General features: G+C 39.9%; 2 protein-coding genes across 6 annotated transcripts in view; one reads left to right on the top strand and one right to left on the bottom strand.

The window, feature by feature from the left end:
* Positions 1–1,001: 1,001 nt before the first annotated feature.
* On the bottom strand, positions 1,002–6,841 carry nop53 (NOP53 ribosome biogenesis factor). The gene is made up of 12 exons (XM_027163522.2): positions 6,601–6,841; positions 5,580–5,656; positions 5,010–5,094; positions 4,452–4,651; positions 4,236–4,291; positions 3,998–4,093; positions 3,431–3,532; positions 2,962–3,135; positions 2,696–2,871; positions 2,357–2,423; positions 2,190–2,266; positions 1,002–1,403 (listed from the first exon to the last, which is right to left on the bottom strand). The coding sequence occupies exons 1-12, from the start codon at positions 6,807–6,809 to the stop codon at positions 1,343–1,345; spliced, it is 1,380 nt and encodes a 459-aa protein (XP_027019323.2). The 5' UTR covers positions 6,810–6,841; the 3' UTR covers positions 1,002–1,342.
* A 284-nt stretch (positions 6,842–7,125) lies between these two features.
* atm (ATM serine/threonine kinase) overlaps positions 7,126–18,384 on the top strand; it is a 43,831-nt gene continuing 32,572 nt past the window's right edge. For 2 of the 5 annotated variants that reach the window (XM_047806671.1, XM_047806669.1), the window contains exons 1-8: positions 7,228–7,636; positions 11,207–11,328; positions 11,420–11,565; positions 12,019–12,183; positions 12,385–12,547; positions 13,013–13,251; positions 13,658–13,827; positions 14,040–14,173. In XM_047806671.1, the coding sequence (XP_047662627.1) occupies positions 7,565–7,636; positions 11,207–11,328; positions 11,420–11,565; positions 12,019–12,183; positions 12,385–12,547; positions 13,013–13,251; positions 13,658–13,827; positions 14,040–14,173 (1,211 nt within the window). In that variant the 5' untranslated portion in view covers positions 7,228–7,564. The other 3 variants (XM_047806667.1, XM_047806670.1, XM_047806668.1) reach the window with 2 other exon arrangements.

Below are 18,384 nucleotides of genomic sequence, written 5' to 3' on the forward strand. Positions count from 1 at the left end.
AAAGACGGGAGGCTGTTCCAGTGACTGGTAGTGAATCGGACACATAGTTAACTGAACCAGTTGTCTTTGTTAATCTCCTGTCATGTTTCTATCCTGTAATTGCTAGTCAGGTACCTGCATGTGCTTATATAACATTGATGGGGCAATTATGGGGCAGTATGATTCCTCTCCCAATGGGTAAAAATTAGCACTTATTGCAGTTCACATTTTGACCACTAGGTGCAATAATTACTCTGTGGTACTAAACAGTGACGTGACGTACGGCGACTCAGAATTCGTTCTCTGCATTTGACTCAAAGTGCGCACACACACACACACACACACACACACACACACAGCAGTGAACACACACCCGGAGCAGTGGGCAGCCATTTATCCTTGCTCAAGGGCACCTCAGTCGTGGCCGGCCCGAGACTTGAACCCACAACCTTAGGATTATGAGTCAGACTCTCTAACCATTAGGCCACGACTTGCCCCAGGGCATAGAGAGGGTAGGTGGATGGCTTTGACCTGCCCCTGTGGAGCCACTACTGCCCTGGACTTTGGGTCCGTTTGCTCCTAAGGACCAGTCGTGTACGTTTGTAGTTAAGTTTAGTACCCGACAGTGCTGAAGCTCGAACCCCTTCACTATAACGTGGCCTTCACGCCTGAAAGGTCCAATGACATTAGATATAAATGCAGTTTATGCAACAGATTTTCTGCAGTGGTCAGAAATCGAAGGTTAGCAGTTTTCTGAATTCACATAATGATGGAGTCTGAAATTGTAAAGAGGTTCAGCATCAGCACCTTCATGCCTTTGTCTGTCTAATAACTTTTTAATGGAGTTACATCTAATTTATTTAAAACAGAAGATCGTATTAACATTAATCCAGGTCCAAAATCCTTCAACTCAAATGCTTCAGTCCTCAGATTCAGTATAAAGTGTTTCAAGTGAAGATCGTTTGTGTAATGAGATGAAAGTGTGTGAAACTTCCAAAAAAAAATGACTCAAGGGCACAAACTCTGATGTACAGCATCAAGTATTACTTTATTATCCGTATTAATCCACGTGATGGACTTTGAGTCCGACGTATTGCTGAGAAAATCTGCAGCTTCCACTGAAAAAGTCTGTTTCCAGTCGGTGCATGAGGAGGAGAAAGTGAGATATTTCTTTAGAGCACAGAACCACATCGTCTCAGGAGGAACGAGAGCTCATCACTGATCAGCTCATGCTGAAGGTCGTCTCATCACACTGGGGTGGTGGTGGTGGTGGTGGTGTAGATGATCGGACGCGCCGGACGGCATCGAGCGTCACGACCGGACGACCGACAGCACAGACAGCAGAAAGGAAGCGGCTCTGCGGTCACTGGATTTCTCTGAAAGCTCGTTTCTCTACATACTTCACCTTGTGTTTCCTCTTGAACCTGCAGGAAATAAAGAAACTAAAGTAAAACCACCGAAGCACGACGACGGTGAAGCGGAGAACTTTACATTAAACACTATACTGAAGCCTGATGGGAGTTTAGTGCTTAGGGCTGGATGTAGAACTCCTCTAAGACACTTTATAACCGTGTACAATGTTCACGCTGCTCAGTAATAACACTACACACTTTTTTATTGCTATGTTAACACAGAGAAACCTTTTCTCACACACACACACACACACACACACACACACACACACACACACACACACACACACACACACCTATTTATTATAGCACAATGAAATGTTTCCACATCTCAGCTTGTTAGGAAGTTGAGGTCAGAGCACAAGCCCAGCCATGAGGGTTAAGGGCCTTACTCAGGGGCCCAGTAGTAGCTGTGCTTGGGCTTGAATCCCTGGCCTTCAGATCAGTAACCCAGAGCTTTAAGCGCTGAAGCCCCACTGCCCCTAAGTTAGTGAGTGTACAACATCTCCTCCCACTATGGAACTGTGCATCATGTGTATTGTACTTTGTGAGTGTAGACATGCAGCACAAGTGTTTCACTGGATAAAGATGCTTAAACAACTCATGATGCACTTAAATAAATAAATTTTTTGTATTTTAATAAATAAAATACATCCAAGTTGTCGATTTCCTGTTTTCTTTTGATTTGTTAACTCTTCTCTCGTGTTTTAGAAACATCTTCAACTCTGTGATATTTTCTGATTTCTGGACCAGCCCTTAGCACTAACGCCCGTGTTATACAGCAATAAAGACTCTTACTTGGCCCTTTCTCTGGGTTCGATCAGGTTCCTCTTCTGTAAGCTCTTAAAGCGATCTTTTAACACGCTGCCCTCTGGCTGCAGAACAGAGAAGCACAGGGTTATTATTAGTGGGGCAGAAACAGGAGCTGTGTGTAAACTCGTACGTGTCTTGGCGGCTACACGGACCTTCAGCGTGCGGAGAGATCCGGCGAGTTCGTCACTTAACTGCACCTCAAGATCGGGATCCTGGAACCTGAAGAACACAAAACACACATCTCACCTTTAGACCTGTTCGGGTTTCACACTAAACTGTCTGTAAAATCCTCAGAAGAACCACAGAGTTAAATTCTCTTGTTTTTTATATAATATACTATTTATTTAGTTTTCTAAAAACATTCAGAGTCTTCAGTGTGTGTGTGTGTGTGTGTTAACCCTAGTCATGTCTTATGGCTCGTCTACAAGCACACAGACGTGACGTAAAGCAGTGAGGTGTTAAATATTATATATTAATAAAGTCACACTAACTTCAGCTTGCCCAGACGACGTGGCAGTGATTTCTGAGCCTCCTGCTTTGCTTTCCTCTTCGTCTGCCTCATCCTGGTCCTCAGCTCCCTGTGCTTCAGGTCTGCACCGATGGAGCGCAGCTGGAACAGCTGTTGTCTGCTCTGGAGCTTCTTCTTGTCCAGCGCCCTCTTCAGCTCCTGTTACATGGATGTAGAGAAGAAACAGGATTCAGGACAGGATGAGAAACAGGAAGCTCTTTAAACGGTCGTCTTTTCCTCTTTCGTTACCTTTATTCTCTCTGCTTTCTCCCTCTTTCTTTGTCTCTCGGTTTTTTTCTCCCGCTGTGCTGTCGGCCCGACGGCCGCATCTATGGAATCCTCCGTCGTTTGTGCAATTTCTATCGTTTCGTCCCCTTCGTCTTCCTCGATTAACCCTTCGACCTGTTCTTTAAAGGTGCTCTCCTGCACGCGCGCACACACACACACACACACACACACACACACACACTATTAGTGTAAAAACACTAAGCAGAGGTCACGGTTACAGACATTAAGATATTTTCTCCTCATTCCGATGATCGATGTGAACATTAAAAGCTCCTGACAGTTTTGCCCCACAGCTGGAACGTCTCAGGAGGTGTGAGGTTCTAGAACACCCATCACACCTTCTGACCAATCAGATACAAGCATTTTAAAACCAGGAAAAACAAATACAGCAGGTTTTTTCCTGGTGATCAGTGATGTTGAACATCTGTACCTCAGTAGCGACGTCCATCCTATTTATTGCCAGCCGCTTTTCCAGCTTCTCTTCAGCCTTCACCTTTTTCACCTCAGCCTCATGAGCCTCCAGCAGCAGCGTCTAAAGCAGCACGACACACACTTTAATAACACTGTCCTGACTGTAGAGACACTGTCCTGACTGTAGAGACACTGTCCTGACTGTAGAGACACTGTCCTGACTGTAGAGACACTGTCCTGACTGTAGAGACACTGTCCTGCTCTGATCACACAACCGTCTATAGACGTACACACATCTGTCTGTCTGTTAACATCCATCTATGGAGATCTGTGGCCTCAGTACACAAGATAAAGTGGATTTGTGTTTTATCCAGCATTTGTTCTTCATAGGAAGGAAGAACAGGAAAGATTAAAAGTAATAAATCTGGTTTATTAAAGTCGAGCTGACCAAGAAAGCAGTTGGGAAAACAATTTGGACCAAAACTCAATATTTTGGTTATTTATCTCAGGGCTACAAAGGTTGACAACGGGTTTGTCAAATCGTCACACAAACATCTACACAAACGCACAACATCAGCTGGTGTACCTGGTGAGAGAGAAAATCAGGATTGTATGAGCCTCCAGGGGCAATGACTTCCACAGCAGGCAGGATGGAGGGCTTCGTATTCAGCTTCTCTGGTCTCTGGATGGGGGGGATGGGGAGGGGGTTGAGAGTTACTAATACACACAGAAGCCATTATTAAAGTGTAACCACGTGTTTGTGACCCTAACACCCATCGGGTTGGCTTTAGAGATGTCATGCTGTGATGTTTACAGCTTCTCACCTTCACCAGCTTCTTCTTGGTCTGCTCCATGTAGTATGGATCTGCAGTGTCAGGGTCTGTAGGACAGGAGAGAGACGTGTAGAGCTGAAGGACAGCGAGTGTATGAGGACACACTGCTTACTGTACAGAGTAACACATCGGGGACTGAGACCTGCTCTAATACTGTAATATAAACTCTTCTCTTCTGCTCATTAATCCTCAGCACTAATCACTCACTGTCTGCACTCCACAGATCGTAGAAGCTCCTCGCTGGATCTTTGGGGTGTTCAGGTTTCTCTTTAATGCTGCTTTTAGAGGTCTTGCGTAGCTGCAGGAGCTTCTCTCTGCGTGGCAGCACGCCCATGGTGGCCAGTTTCTCGGCCCTCTCGGCCACGCGCCGCAGCTTCTTGGCATTGGGACACTGATACGCCAAGATACTGGTACAGAGACGAGACAGAAGCAGTGTGACATGAACCAGTGCAGACAAAATGTCACACAAACACAATGTAAACTGAACAAGCCCTCAGATCCCAGAGGAGCGTTCACACAACAGCTCTCCAGGTCCCAGTGAGTGTCTTCACATTCCCAAAGAAATACTGGGAGCGCAAGGATGAGATCATCACAGGGCATGTATCACACACACACACACACTCACACACGGACACTCACTCACACACGGACACTCACTCACACACGGACACTCACTCACACACGGACACTCACTCACACACGGACACTCACTCACACACGGACACTCACTCACACACGGACACTCACTCACACACGTTCACCTACTCTTTAGGTGCTGGAACATGGGAATCCGGCTGCAGGATCAGATCTATATGCAGAGGCTTCGAGCGTTTAACTTTTCTTACAGCTTCTAGAAACAGACATTAAACTGAAATGTCAAGTTCGACACATCTGTATTATTACTGAAGTTCTTTCCAAAATATAATCGCTATATAAAAGTGTTCTTGCAGTTAACTTGTGTACAGCAGCACAAAGAAGAGATGCTAAGGAAGAAAACGGCTCTAGTTATTTATCCAGTAAGAAGTTACACATCAGAAACCAACACGAACACTTAACACTGACATTTTGGACAGAACATTACACACCTTACAACTTAAATGTGACCGTCACAACAAACACAACACAAACCTAATATTAGATCAGATGTTTATTAAACGTCTGCGTCGTTACTGTACAAACACTTTAGTGTTAAAACAGGAATCACATTATTAAATAACACGAGAGACTTTTACATTAGGTGATAAATATTCAGTCGTGTCACATTTTCACTGGAATTCAAATGAAATCTTTTACATTTCGCGCCATTTTTTACTTTCAGTGTGAATGAACAGTCACCTGGATTTGTGGTGTTTGTTTTCTCTCCCGTGTCCACAAAGAAAAGACCTTCGTCTGGTTTGTCTGCGATCAGCCCTCTAGAGAAGGATAGAAAAAGAAAAGGAGTTAAAATGAAGGTGTAGACAGAGGAAGAGTAAACAGATGTAGTGTTTAAGCGGGACGCGGTGTTTAATGACTGTATTTAAGTTTAAACTCCAGCTAAGTGTTTTACTATAAACACTATAAAAGGCGATAAAACTCATTACGTGCAAAACAAATCCAAAATTCAGTCGTTTTGCACAAACTGTACAATATTGCAAGCGTTTGCTGTTTTTGCACAATTCTATACATTAACTTAAGGACCTGCTGCTAAGAAACTGTTCATTCTAATGTTACTGCACACAATAGTGTTGGAACATTCAGTATTTACTCTGGTCTGTTTCTGTTTACTGTCTTTTGTGTAGTGTATTGTCTGTACTTTTTGTATTGTCCTGTTTGTCTCGTCCTGCACTGTCCTGTTTGTCTCGTCCTGCACTGTCCTGTTTGTCTCGTCCTGCACTGTCCTGTTTGTCTCGTCCTGCACTGTCCTGTTTGTCTCGTCCTGCACTGTCCTGTTTGTCTCGTCCTGCACTGTCCTGTTTGTCTCGTCCTGCACTGTCCTGTTTGTCTCGTCCTGCACTGTCCTGTTTGTCTCGTCCTGCACTGTGTACACCAGGTTACACAGATACACTTTATGTATCTAGGACACTTACTAAGTCCTTATAACCCTGTCTTTGTGTTATGTAGCCCCCTGATCGTGGAGAAACGTTGTGTCATGTCACTGTGTACTGTAACACTTATATATGGTGTAATGACAATAAAAGCTTCTTGACTTGTTGACATTATTTACTTTCTTTAAACTGATGATTTTTCTGCTCACTTCATTATTTAACGTTATACAGTAATAACAGTAACAATCATGTTGTTGTTAAACAGCTCAGTAAGTCACACGTGAGTCACACACGTGAGTTAACGTGCGCTGCGTCACACACGTGAGTCTCACCCTGTCGCTCTCTCCTGGAGTCTCACGTCCTCTAAAAACTCCTCCACATCCTGAACGTCGCTGTATTTGTTCCAGTTCTTTTTCTTGTTCTTGCTGACACGTTTCCGACGCCCGAGTTTTGCCCCTCCGTCTTTACCCGTGTCCGACTTTAGGGGTAAAAATCCAGGCTGAGACGCAGCCACGTGTTTGTGTCTCCTCACAGCCGCCATGTTGTGACAGGAAAAGGCGGAGTCTGTAGAGGGGGCGGGGCGACGCTTCCGGCTTTATAGTGAGGGAAACATGGCAGTTTAATTATTATTATGATTTCGGTTTAATTCTTAGTTAATAATTTACACGTGTTTGCATCGTGCTGCATAATTTATACGTTATGTAACGGTCTAAATAAAATAAAATAAAATAATAATAATAATAATAATAATCGGCTTTAAGTCCTCCTGACCTGACGGTGGCGCTGCGTCGCTCTCTGTTACAGTCAGAGACAAAGGCACAGTCCCAAATACACTAAAGAGTCCCTAAGTAGGGACACTAGATAAGCTTTGTGATAACACACGTGTCCTGTACACTGTTCTATTCGTGATTTAGGATGAAATCTAAGACGGAGAGCAGAGGAAGGTGTGTGTGTGTGTGTGTGTGTAAAAGTGTGTGTGTAAAAGTGTGTGTGTGTGTAAGTGTGTGTGAGTGTGTGTGTGTGTGTGTGCGTAGTTTAGACAGAAAATAAACAAAGTGTGTAACAACGTATGCTGTGTAACTCATGTGATTAGCTTTTATTTATGAAGCTGGTTTTATCTTAGAGCATCTGTGTGTGTATTAACTCAGTTAGCATGTTAGCTTAGTGTGTGTCTGTGTGTGTGTGTGTGTGTGTGTGTGTGTGTGTGTGTGTGTGTGTGTGTGTGTGTGTGTGAGAGAGATCAGTGTGTTTAACCTGCTGCATCATCCACAGCACTTTGTCCCTGACACATTAAACATGAGTCTCATAGTGAATGAGCTGCTGCTGTGCTGCAGAGGGCTGGATAATGACAAGGCTACAGAGAGGAAGGTACTGACATCACATCAGTGTCACATCACATCAGTGTCACATCACATCAGTGTCACATCACATCAGTGTCACATCACATCAGTGTCACGTCACATCAGTGTCACGTCACATCAGTGTCACATCACATCAGTGTCACATCAGTGTCACATCACATCAGTGTCACGTCACATCAGTGTCACATCACATCAGTGTCACATCACATCAGTGTCACATCACATCAGTGTCACATCACATCAGTGTCACATCACATCAGTGTCACATCACATCAGTGTCACATCAGTGTCACATCACATCAGTGTCACGTCACATCAGTGTCACGTCACATCAGTGTCACATCAGTGTCACATCACATCAGTGTCACATCACATCAGTGTCACATCACATCAGTGTCACGTCACATCAGTGTCACGTCACATCAGTGTCACATCACATCAGTGTCACATCACATCAGTGTCACATCACATCAGTGTCACATCACATCAGTGTCACATCACATCAGTGTCACATCACATCAGTGTCACATCACATCAGTGTCACATCACATCAGTGTCACGTCACATCAGTGTCACGTCACATCAGTGTCACGTCACATCAGTGTCACGTCACATCAGTGTCACGTCACATCAGTGTCACGTCACATCAGTGTCACGTCACATCAGTGTCACGTCACATCAGTGTCACATCACATCAGTGTCACATCAGTGTCACATCACATCAGTGTCACATCAGTGTCACATCACATCAGTGTCACATCAGTGTTACATCACATCAGTCTCACATCACATCACATCAGTGTCACATCACATCAGTGTCACATCACATCAGTGTCACATCACATCAGTGTCACATCACATCAGTGTCACATCACATCAGTGTCACATCAGTGTCACATCACATCAGTGTCACATCACATCAGTGTCACATCACATCAGTGTCACATCAGTGTCACATCACATCAGTGTCACATCAGTGTCACATCACATCAGTGTCACATCACATCAGTGTCACATCACATCAGTGTTACATCACATCAGTGTCACATCACATCAGTGTTACATCACATCAGTGTCACATCAGTGTCACATCACATCAGTGTCACATCAGTGTCACATCAGTGTCACGTCACATCAGTGTCACATCACATCAGTGTCACATCACATCAGTGTCACATCACATCAGTGTTACATCACATCAGTGTCACATCAGTGTCACATCACATCAGTGTCACATCACATCAGTGTCACATCACATCAGTGTCACATCACATCAGTGTCACGTCACATCAGTGTCACGTCACATCAGTGTCACGTCACATCAGTGTCACGTCACATCAGTGTCACGTCACATCAGTGTCACGTCACATCAGTGTCACGTCACATCAGTGTCACGTCACATCAGTGTCACATCACATCAGTGTCACATCAGTGTCACATCACATCAGTGTCACATCACATCAGTGTCACATCACATCAGTGTCACGTCACATCAGTGTCACGTCACATCAGTGTCACGTCACATCAGTGTCACGTCACATCAGTGTCACGTCACATCAGTGTCACGTCACATCAGTGTCACATCACATCAGTGTCACATCACATCAGTGTCACATCACATCAGTGTCACATCACATCAGTGTCACATCACATCAGTGTCACATCACATCAGTGTCACATCAGTGTTACATCACATCAGTCTCACATCACATCACATCAGTGTCACATCACATCAGTGTCACATCACATCAGTGTCACATCACATCAGTGTCACATCAGTGTCACATCACATCAGTGTCACATCACATCAGTGTCACATCACATCAGTGTCACATCAGTGTTACATCACATCAGTGTCACATCACATCAGTGTTACATCAGTGTTACATCACATCAGTGTCACATCACATCAGTGTCACATCACATCAGTGTCACATCACATCAGTGTCACATCAGTGTTACATCACATCAGTGTCACATCACATCAGTGTTACATCACATCAGTGTCACATCACATCAGTGTCACATCACATCAGTGTCACATCACATCAGTGTCACATCACATCAGTCACATCAGTGTCACATCACATCAGTGTCACATCACATCAGTGTCACATCAGTGTCACATCACATCAGTGTCACATCACATCAGTGTCACATCACATCAGTCACATCAGTGTCACATCACATCAGTGTTACATCACATCAGTGTTACATCACATCAGTGTCACATCACATCAGTGTTACATCACATCAGTGTCACATCACATCAGTGTCACATCACATCAGTGTCACATCACATCAGTGTCACATCACATCAGTGTCACATCACATCAGTGTCACATCACATCAGTGTCACATCAGTGTCACATCAGTGTCACATCACATCAGTGTTACATCAGTGTCACATCACATCAGTGTCACATCAGTGTCACATCACATCAGTGTCACATCACATCAGTGTCACATCACATCAGTGTCACATCAGTGTCACATCACATCAGTGTCACATCACATCAGTGTCACATCAGTGTCACATCACATCAGTGTCACATCACATCAGTGTCACATCACATCAGTGTCACATCACATCAGTGTCACATCACATCAGTGTCACATCACATCAGTGTCACATCAGTGTCACATCACATCAGTGTCACATCACATCAGTGTCACATCAGTGTCACATCACATCAGTGTCACATCACATCAGTGTTACATCACATCAGTCACATCAGTGTCACATCACATCAGTGTCACATCACATCAGTGTTACATCACATCAGTCACATCAGTGTCACATCACATCAGTGTTACATCACATCAGTCACATCAGTGTCACATCACATCAGTGTCACATCACATCAGTGTCACATCACATCAGTGTCACATCACATCAGTGTCACATCACATCAGTGTCACATCACATCAGTGTCACATCACATCAGTGTCACATCAGTGTCACATCACATCAGTGTCACATCACATCAGTGTCACATCACATCAGTGTCACATCACATCAGTGTCACATCACATCAGTATCACATCACATCAGTGTCACATCACATCAGTGTCACATCACATCAGTGTCACATCACATCAGTGTCACATCACATCAGTGTTACATCACATCAGTGTCACATCACATCAGTGTCACATCACATCAGTGTCACATCACATCAGTGTCACATCACATCAGTGTCACGTCACATCAGTGTCACATCACATCAGTCACATCAGTCTCACATCACATCACTAATCTGTTATTAATGACCATTACATAATAAAAGTATTTCCTGTTTAAATCGAATAGCCTCATTATGTTAGCTCCGTCCCTGTATACAAATGGGCGTGGCTAGAAGTTAATTATGTTAGCCCCGCCCCTTTAAACAGATGGTGCGTGGTCACCTTCAAACAATGTTTTGTCTCGGATAAATGTATTATGTGCGTCTACAAATGTTCTCTGTCCAAAATCTTAATCTTTCTGTCTTTAACGTCTGTGGTGTCGTGGTGTATAATCTATAACAATAAAGTTTACAGCATCTTAAATGATTTATGACTTTATTCTCCGGTGCAGAAGGAAGTCGATCGTTTCAAGAGGCTTCTCCAGGATCCTGAAACATTACGGGAACTCGACAGTGTCTCCACCACCAGAGCTCCGAGAGGCAGCACCCAGCTGACGTGGGATGCTGTGTTCAGGTGTGTGATGTGATGTGAGCGTTCTCCATGCGCCAAGTCATGCGTCAGTCACGCTTACTGACGCACTGCATTGTAATTAATCTCATCGCAGGTTTTTAAAGAAGTACCTGCAGAAAGAGACGGAGCTCCTGAAGTCGGGGAAAGTGAGCGTCTCAGCCTCCGCTCAGGCCAACCGGCACAAGAAGATGCAGGAGATCAGCAGCCTGATGAAGTTCTTTATCCGATGTGCAAACAAACGTAAGCCTTCAGCCGTGTTTGTTCACTCTTTGGAAATGTTCATGTATTGTGAGGTTTGTATGTGATCTAGCAGGCAATCATGTTGATGTTGTGATACGAGTGTCGACCTGTACTCCAGGTGTAAAGTGGGCTTAGCTTCGCTTGGCTCAAGATTGGCAGCTTCTTCATCATCAGTTACACAGTTGATCTCAGTCATTTTGCTTCACAGGTTCTTTTTATATTTGAGCACCTTGGTGAATAAAAGCTAGACAAGTAAAACTAGTAATTCAAAAGGTTCACGACTCTCTATTCAGCAGATCCTGGGGCGGAGCCTTATAAGACTCAACAGACCTAATCCTAAAAAAGATCTTACCTAACGCGCCATTAAATAAATAAATGAATATGATGCGTATGTATTGTTACTGCATGATTTGGACGCACATCAGCCCTAAACTCCTCTTTTCCCTCCTCCAGGAGGCCCGAAGTTAAAGTGTGCAGATCTTCTGGCTCATGTGGTGGAGGTTCTGCAGAGCTCATTTAGCTGTGCTGCGTATGGAGAGGACTACAGCAGCATCCTGCTGAAGGACGTCCTGTCTGTCCGCAAGTACTGGTGTGAGATCACGCAGCAGCAGTGGCACTGTGAGTTTAAACCTTTACCTCTGAGTTCAAAGGTCACCACGTTCCACTTTTCTGTATATAAACGCATGTAAAAGGTTCAGATGCATCGTAGTAGGTGAAGAACTCTGTGTTTCAATTGAAGAACAAAATGTGCCTGTGTAAATAATTAAGGATAATAAATTCTAAGCCTAACGTTGTGTGTTTGTGTTGTTATGTGTGCAGGTCTGCTCGACGTGTACTGTGGACTTTTCACTGCATCCAAATCCATTAACCGGGTTTCAGTGAGCAGGATCATTCACACCCTGGTGCAGGGATGCTGCCTTCAGACTGACAGCCTGTCACACACACTCTTCAGCTTTTTCTCAACAGCTCTAAGTAACACCAGGTACTAAACTCACCCTTCATAGTGTTGAACACAGACCCATGTGGAGTGAAGGCTGTGATAGAAAGGGTCAGTAAAACACACGGTGCACAGCAGCTGGCTGTATGGAGCAGCGCAGCATCGTATCGGCCAAAGTGCACACGCTGCCTCCTGGTCACCACTAAAAGGACCTACGACGGACATCAGACCTGATCATGGTGCGATGGATGACGACAACCTGGTCTGAAGGATCACGCTTTCTTTCCATCTTGTAATTGGGGTCCAAAAGTCTGAAACATTCTGATGCTTTATCATTTATTAACTCCCATGGTATTAATACGTGATTAAAATTAGGATAAAAGCACATAGTTATAAGCTCCATCTCCAGTTTAACTCCCAAAATATTCTACTAACATTCGGTAGAGATGTTTATAACGGCCGGTCGATGACTTTGGCAATGATGAGCCTTTTTCTGGATGTTTCATTCAGAGCAGAGAGACAGCTACAAGTGCTGGAGAACCTGATCTCCGCTCTGAACGTGTTCCTGTGGTCTGTGGCGATGAACCGCAGGAGACGTGTGTGCAGTCTGGGTGAGGAGCTGCTTCCATCCGTCCTGTACGTATGGAGCGAGATGAGACCCAGCGCCAGTCTGAAGGAGGAAATGGTGGCTTTCTTTAACACGCAGCTCAGCGTGCATCATCCCAAAGGAGCCAAGACACTGGAGACGGGTGAGGAACCTGCTCCGGGTCACAGACTAAAGGATTTTATCATTTCAGAAATGAACAGAACATCAAACAAACTCCCTGATATTCAGAGGAACGTCATTTTAAGTTTACTACAGATTTGGGCCGAGACGTGTCGTGTGATGTCATTAGTAAAACACCAAATGTTTCTGTATAAAAAGTGCGAGCTGTAAATAAGGAGGTGATTATATTAATATCTCCACAACAATTGGGTGTGTCGTAAAAAACAGGGTTTCAGGATTAGTTTCAGGTCACCTTCTGGTCCAAAAATAATAATTTTTTGCTTATAACTTCTGTAAAATTTGTCGTAAATGTTTGGATTTTTGTGCTATAATCTGCCTGTTAGGATATTGGCGTTATGAGTGTTCTCACCTGTGTGTCTGTCGGTCAGGTGCTCACGCAGAGGACTGGGAGAAATGGCAGAAACACCTCTACAGTCTGTACGACGCTCTCGTGCAGGAGATCAGCCAGATCGGGAGCCGAGGAAAGTACGCTACGGGGTCTCGTCATATCGCCGTCAAAGAGAACCTCATCGAGCTGACTGCAGACATTTGCCACCAGGTGATCAGTGATCTGTCTTTACTTCATGGGCTTCAGGTGTTTACACGTCAGAGATTGTATAGAAATGACAAACCTCACTGTATAAAAGTAATAACCTTTTATACACAGATCTTAATGTAATGGTTGAGTTACGGTGTCAGATGTATGACATGAGATATTTAGTGGTGAGTGAATCATCAGATAAATAAACGTATGTGTGTTTGTTTCTTCAGCTGTTTAGTCAGAATTCACGTGCGATGTCGAGAGACGGCACGCAGAGCAGCAAGCGGCGGCGTATAGAGTTGGGCTGGGAGACGCTGAGGGATCACCTCCAACCCCATCACAGTGACTTCGACATGATTCCTTGGTAAAGCTTGGCAAGAGTTTATTCATCACAAACACAGTGTTATATACAGTTATATACAGTGTCATATACAGTGTCATATACAGTGTTATATACAGTGTTATATACAGTGTTATATACAGTGTTATATACAGTGTTATATACAGTTATATACAGTGTCATATACAGTGTTATATACAGTGTTGTATACAGTGTTATATACAGTGTTATACACAGTGTTATACACAGTGTTATATACAGTGTTATACACAGTGTTATATACAGTTATATGCAGTGTTATATACAGTGTTATACACAGTGTTATACACAGTGTTATATACAGTGTTATATACAGTGTTATATACAGTGTTATACACAGTGTTATACACAGTGTTATACACAGTGTTATATACAGTGTTATACACAGTGTTATATACAGTTATATACAGTGTTATATACAGTGTTATACACAGTGTTATATACAGTGTTATATACAGTGTTATATACAGTTATATACAGTGTTATATACAGTTATATACAGTGTTATATACAGTTATATACAGTTATATACAGTGTTATACACAGTGTTATATACAGTTATATACAGTGTTATATACAGTGTTATATACAGTTATATACAGTGTTATATACAGTGTTATATACAGTGTTATATACAGTTATATACAGTGTTATATACAGTTATATACAGTTATATACAGTGTTATATACAGTTATACACAGTGTTATATACAGTGTTATATACAGTTATATACAGTGTTATATACAGTTATATACAGTTATATACAGTGTTATATACAGTTATATACAGTGTTATATACAGTTATATACAGTGTTATATACAGTTATATACAGTGTTATATACAGTTATACACAGTGTTATATACAGTGTTATATACAGTTATACACAGTGTTATATACAGTGTTATATACAGTTATATACAGTGTTATATACAGTTATATACAGTTATATACAGTGTTATATACAGTTATATACAGTGTTATATACAGTGTTATATACAGTTATACACAGTGTTATATACAGTGTTATATACAGTTATATACAGTGTTATATACAGTTATACACAGTGTTATATACAGTTATATACAGTTATATACAGTGTTATATACAGTTATATACAGTGTTATATACAGTTATATACAGTGTTATATACAGTGTTATATACAGTGTTATATACAGTGTTATATACAGTGTTATATACAGTTATATACAGTGTTATATACAGTTATATACAGTGTTATATACAGTGTTATATACAGTGTTATATACAGTGTTATATACAGTGTTATATACAGTTATATACAGTGTTATATACAGTGTTATATACAGTTATATACAGTGTTATATACAGTTATATACAGTGTTATATACAGTTATATACAGTTATATACAGTGTTATATACAGTTATATACAGTGTTATATACAGTTATATACAGTGTTATATACAGTTATACACAGTGTTATATACAGTGTTATATACAGTGTTATATACAGTTATACACAGTGTTATATACAGTTATACACAGTGTCATATACAGTGTTATATACAGTGTTATATACAGTGTTATATACAGTGTTATATACAGTGTTATATACAGTTATATACAGTTATATACAGTGTTATATACAGTGTTATATACAGTTATACACAGTGTTATATACAGTTATATACAGTGTTATATACAGTGTTATATACAGTTATACACAGTGTTATATACAGTGTTATATACAGTTATATACAGTGTTATATACAGTGTTATATACAGTTATATACAGTTATATACAGTGTTATATACAGTTATACACAGTGTTATATACAGTGTTATATACAGTGTTATATACAGTTATACACAGTGTTATATACAGTGTTATATACAGTTATACACAGTGTTATATACAGTGTTATATACAGTTATACACAGTGTCATATACAGTGTTATATACAGTGTTATATACAGTTATATACAGTTATATACAGTGTTATATACAGTGTTATATACAGTTATACACAGTGTTATATACAGTTATATACAGTTATACACAGTGTTATATACAGTTATATACAGTTATATACAGTGTTATATACAGTGTTATATACAGTTATACACAGTGTTATATACAGTGTTATATACAGTTATATACAGTGTTATATACAGTTATACACAGTGTTATATACAGTTATATACAGTTATACACAGTGTTATATACAGTTATATACAGTTATATACAGTGTTATATACAGTGTTATATACAGTTATACACAGTGTTATATACAGTGTTATATACAGTTATATACAGTGTTATATACAGTGTTATATACAGTGTTATATACAGTTATATACAGTGTTATATACAGTGTTATATACAGTGTTATATACAGTTATATACAGTTATATACAGTTATATACAGTGTTATATACAGTTATATACAGTGTTATATACAGTTATATACAGTGTTATATACAGTGTTATATACAGTTATATACAGTTATATACAGTGTTATATACAGTTATACACAGTGTTATATACAGTGTTATATACAGTGTTATATACAGTTATACACAGTGTTATATACAGTGTTATATACAGTTATACACAGTGTTATATACAGTGTTATATACAGTTATACACAGTGTCATATACAGTGTTATATACAGTTATATACAGTTATATACACTGTTATATACAGTGTTATATACAGTTATACACAGTGTTATATACAGTTATATACAGTTATACACAGTGTTATATACAGTGTTATATACAGTTATATACAGTGTTATATACAGTTATACACAGTGTTATATACAGTTATATACAGTTATACACAGTGTTATATACAGTTATATACAGTTATATACAGTGTTATATACAGTGTTATATACAGTTATACACAGTGTTATATACAGTGTTATATACAGTTATATACAGTGTTATATACAGTGTTATATACAGTGTTATATACAGTGTTATATACAGTTATATACAGTGTTATATACAGTGTTATATACACTGTTATATACAGTGTTATATACAGTTATATACAGTGTTATATACAGTGTTATATACAGTTATATACAGTGTTATATACAGTGTTATATACAGTGTTATATACACTGTTATATACAGTGTTATATACAGTTATATACAGTGTTATATACAGTGTTATATACAGTTATACACAGTGTTATATACAGTGTTATATACAGTTATATACAGTGTTATATACAGTTATATACAGTGTTATATACAGTTATACACAGTGTTATATACAGTGTTATATACAGTGTTATATACAGTTATACACAGTGTTATATACAGTTATATACAGTGTTATATACAGTTATATACAGTGTTATATACAGTTATACACAGTGTTATATACAGTGTTATATACAGTTATACACAGTGTTATATACAGTGTTATATACAGTGTTATATACAGTTATACACAGTGTTATATACAGTTATATACAGTGTTATATACAGTTATATACAGTGTTATATACAGTTATACACAGTGTTATATACAGTGTTATATACAGTTATACACAGTGTTATATACAGTGTTATATACAGTTATATACAGTGTTATATACAGTTATACACAGTGTTATATACAGTGTTATATACAGTGTTATATACAGTGTTATATACAGTTATACACAGTGTTATATACAGTTATATACAGTGTTATATACAGTTATATACAGTGTTATATACAGTTATACACAGTGTTATATACAGTGTTATATACAGTTATACACAGTGTTATATACAGTGTTATATACAGTTATATACAGTTATATACAGTTATATACAGTGTTATATACAGTGTATATACAGTTATATACAGTGTTATATACAGTTATATACAGTGTTATATACAGTTATATACAGTGTTATATACAGTGTTATATACAGTTATATACAGTGTTATATACAGTTATATACAGTTATATACAGTGTTATATACAGTTATACACAGTGTTATATACAGTGTTATATACAGTTATATACAGTGTTATATACAGTTATATACAGTGTTATACACAGTGTTATACACAGTGTTATACACAGTGTTATATACAGTGTTATATACAGTGTTATATACAGTGTTATATACAGTTATATACAGTGTTATATACAGTTATATACAGTGTTATATACAGTTATATACAGTGTTATACACA

The sequence above is a fragment of the Tachysurus fulvidraco genome, chromosome 22, assembly GCF_022655615.1.
Source record: "Tachysurus fulvidraco isolate hzauxx_2018 chromosome 22, HZAU_PFXX_2.0, whole genome shotgun sequence".
In the NCBI taxonomy this organism is placed as follows: domain Eukaryota; kingdom Metazoa; phylum Chordata; class Actinopteri; order Siluriformes; family Bagridae; genus Tachysurus; species Tachysurus fulvidraco.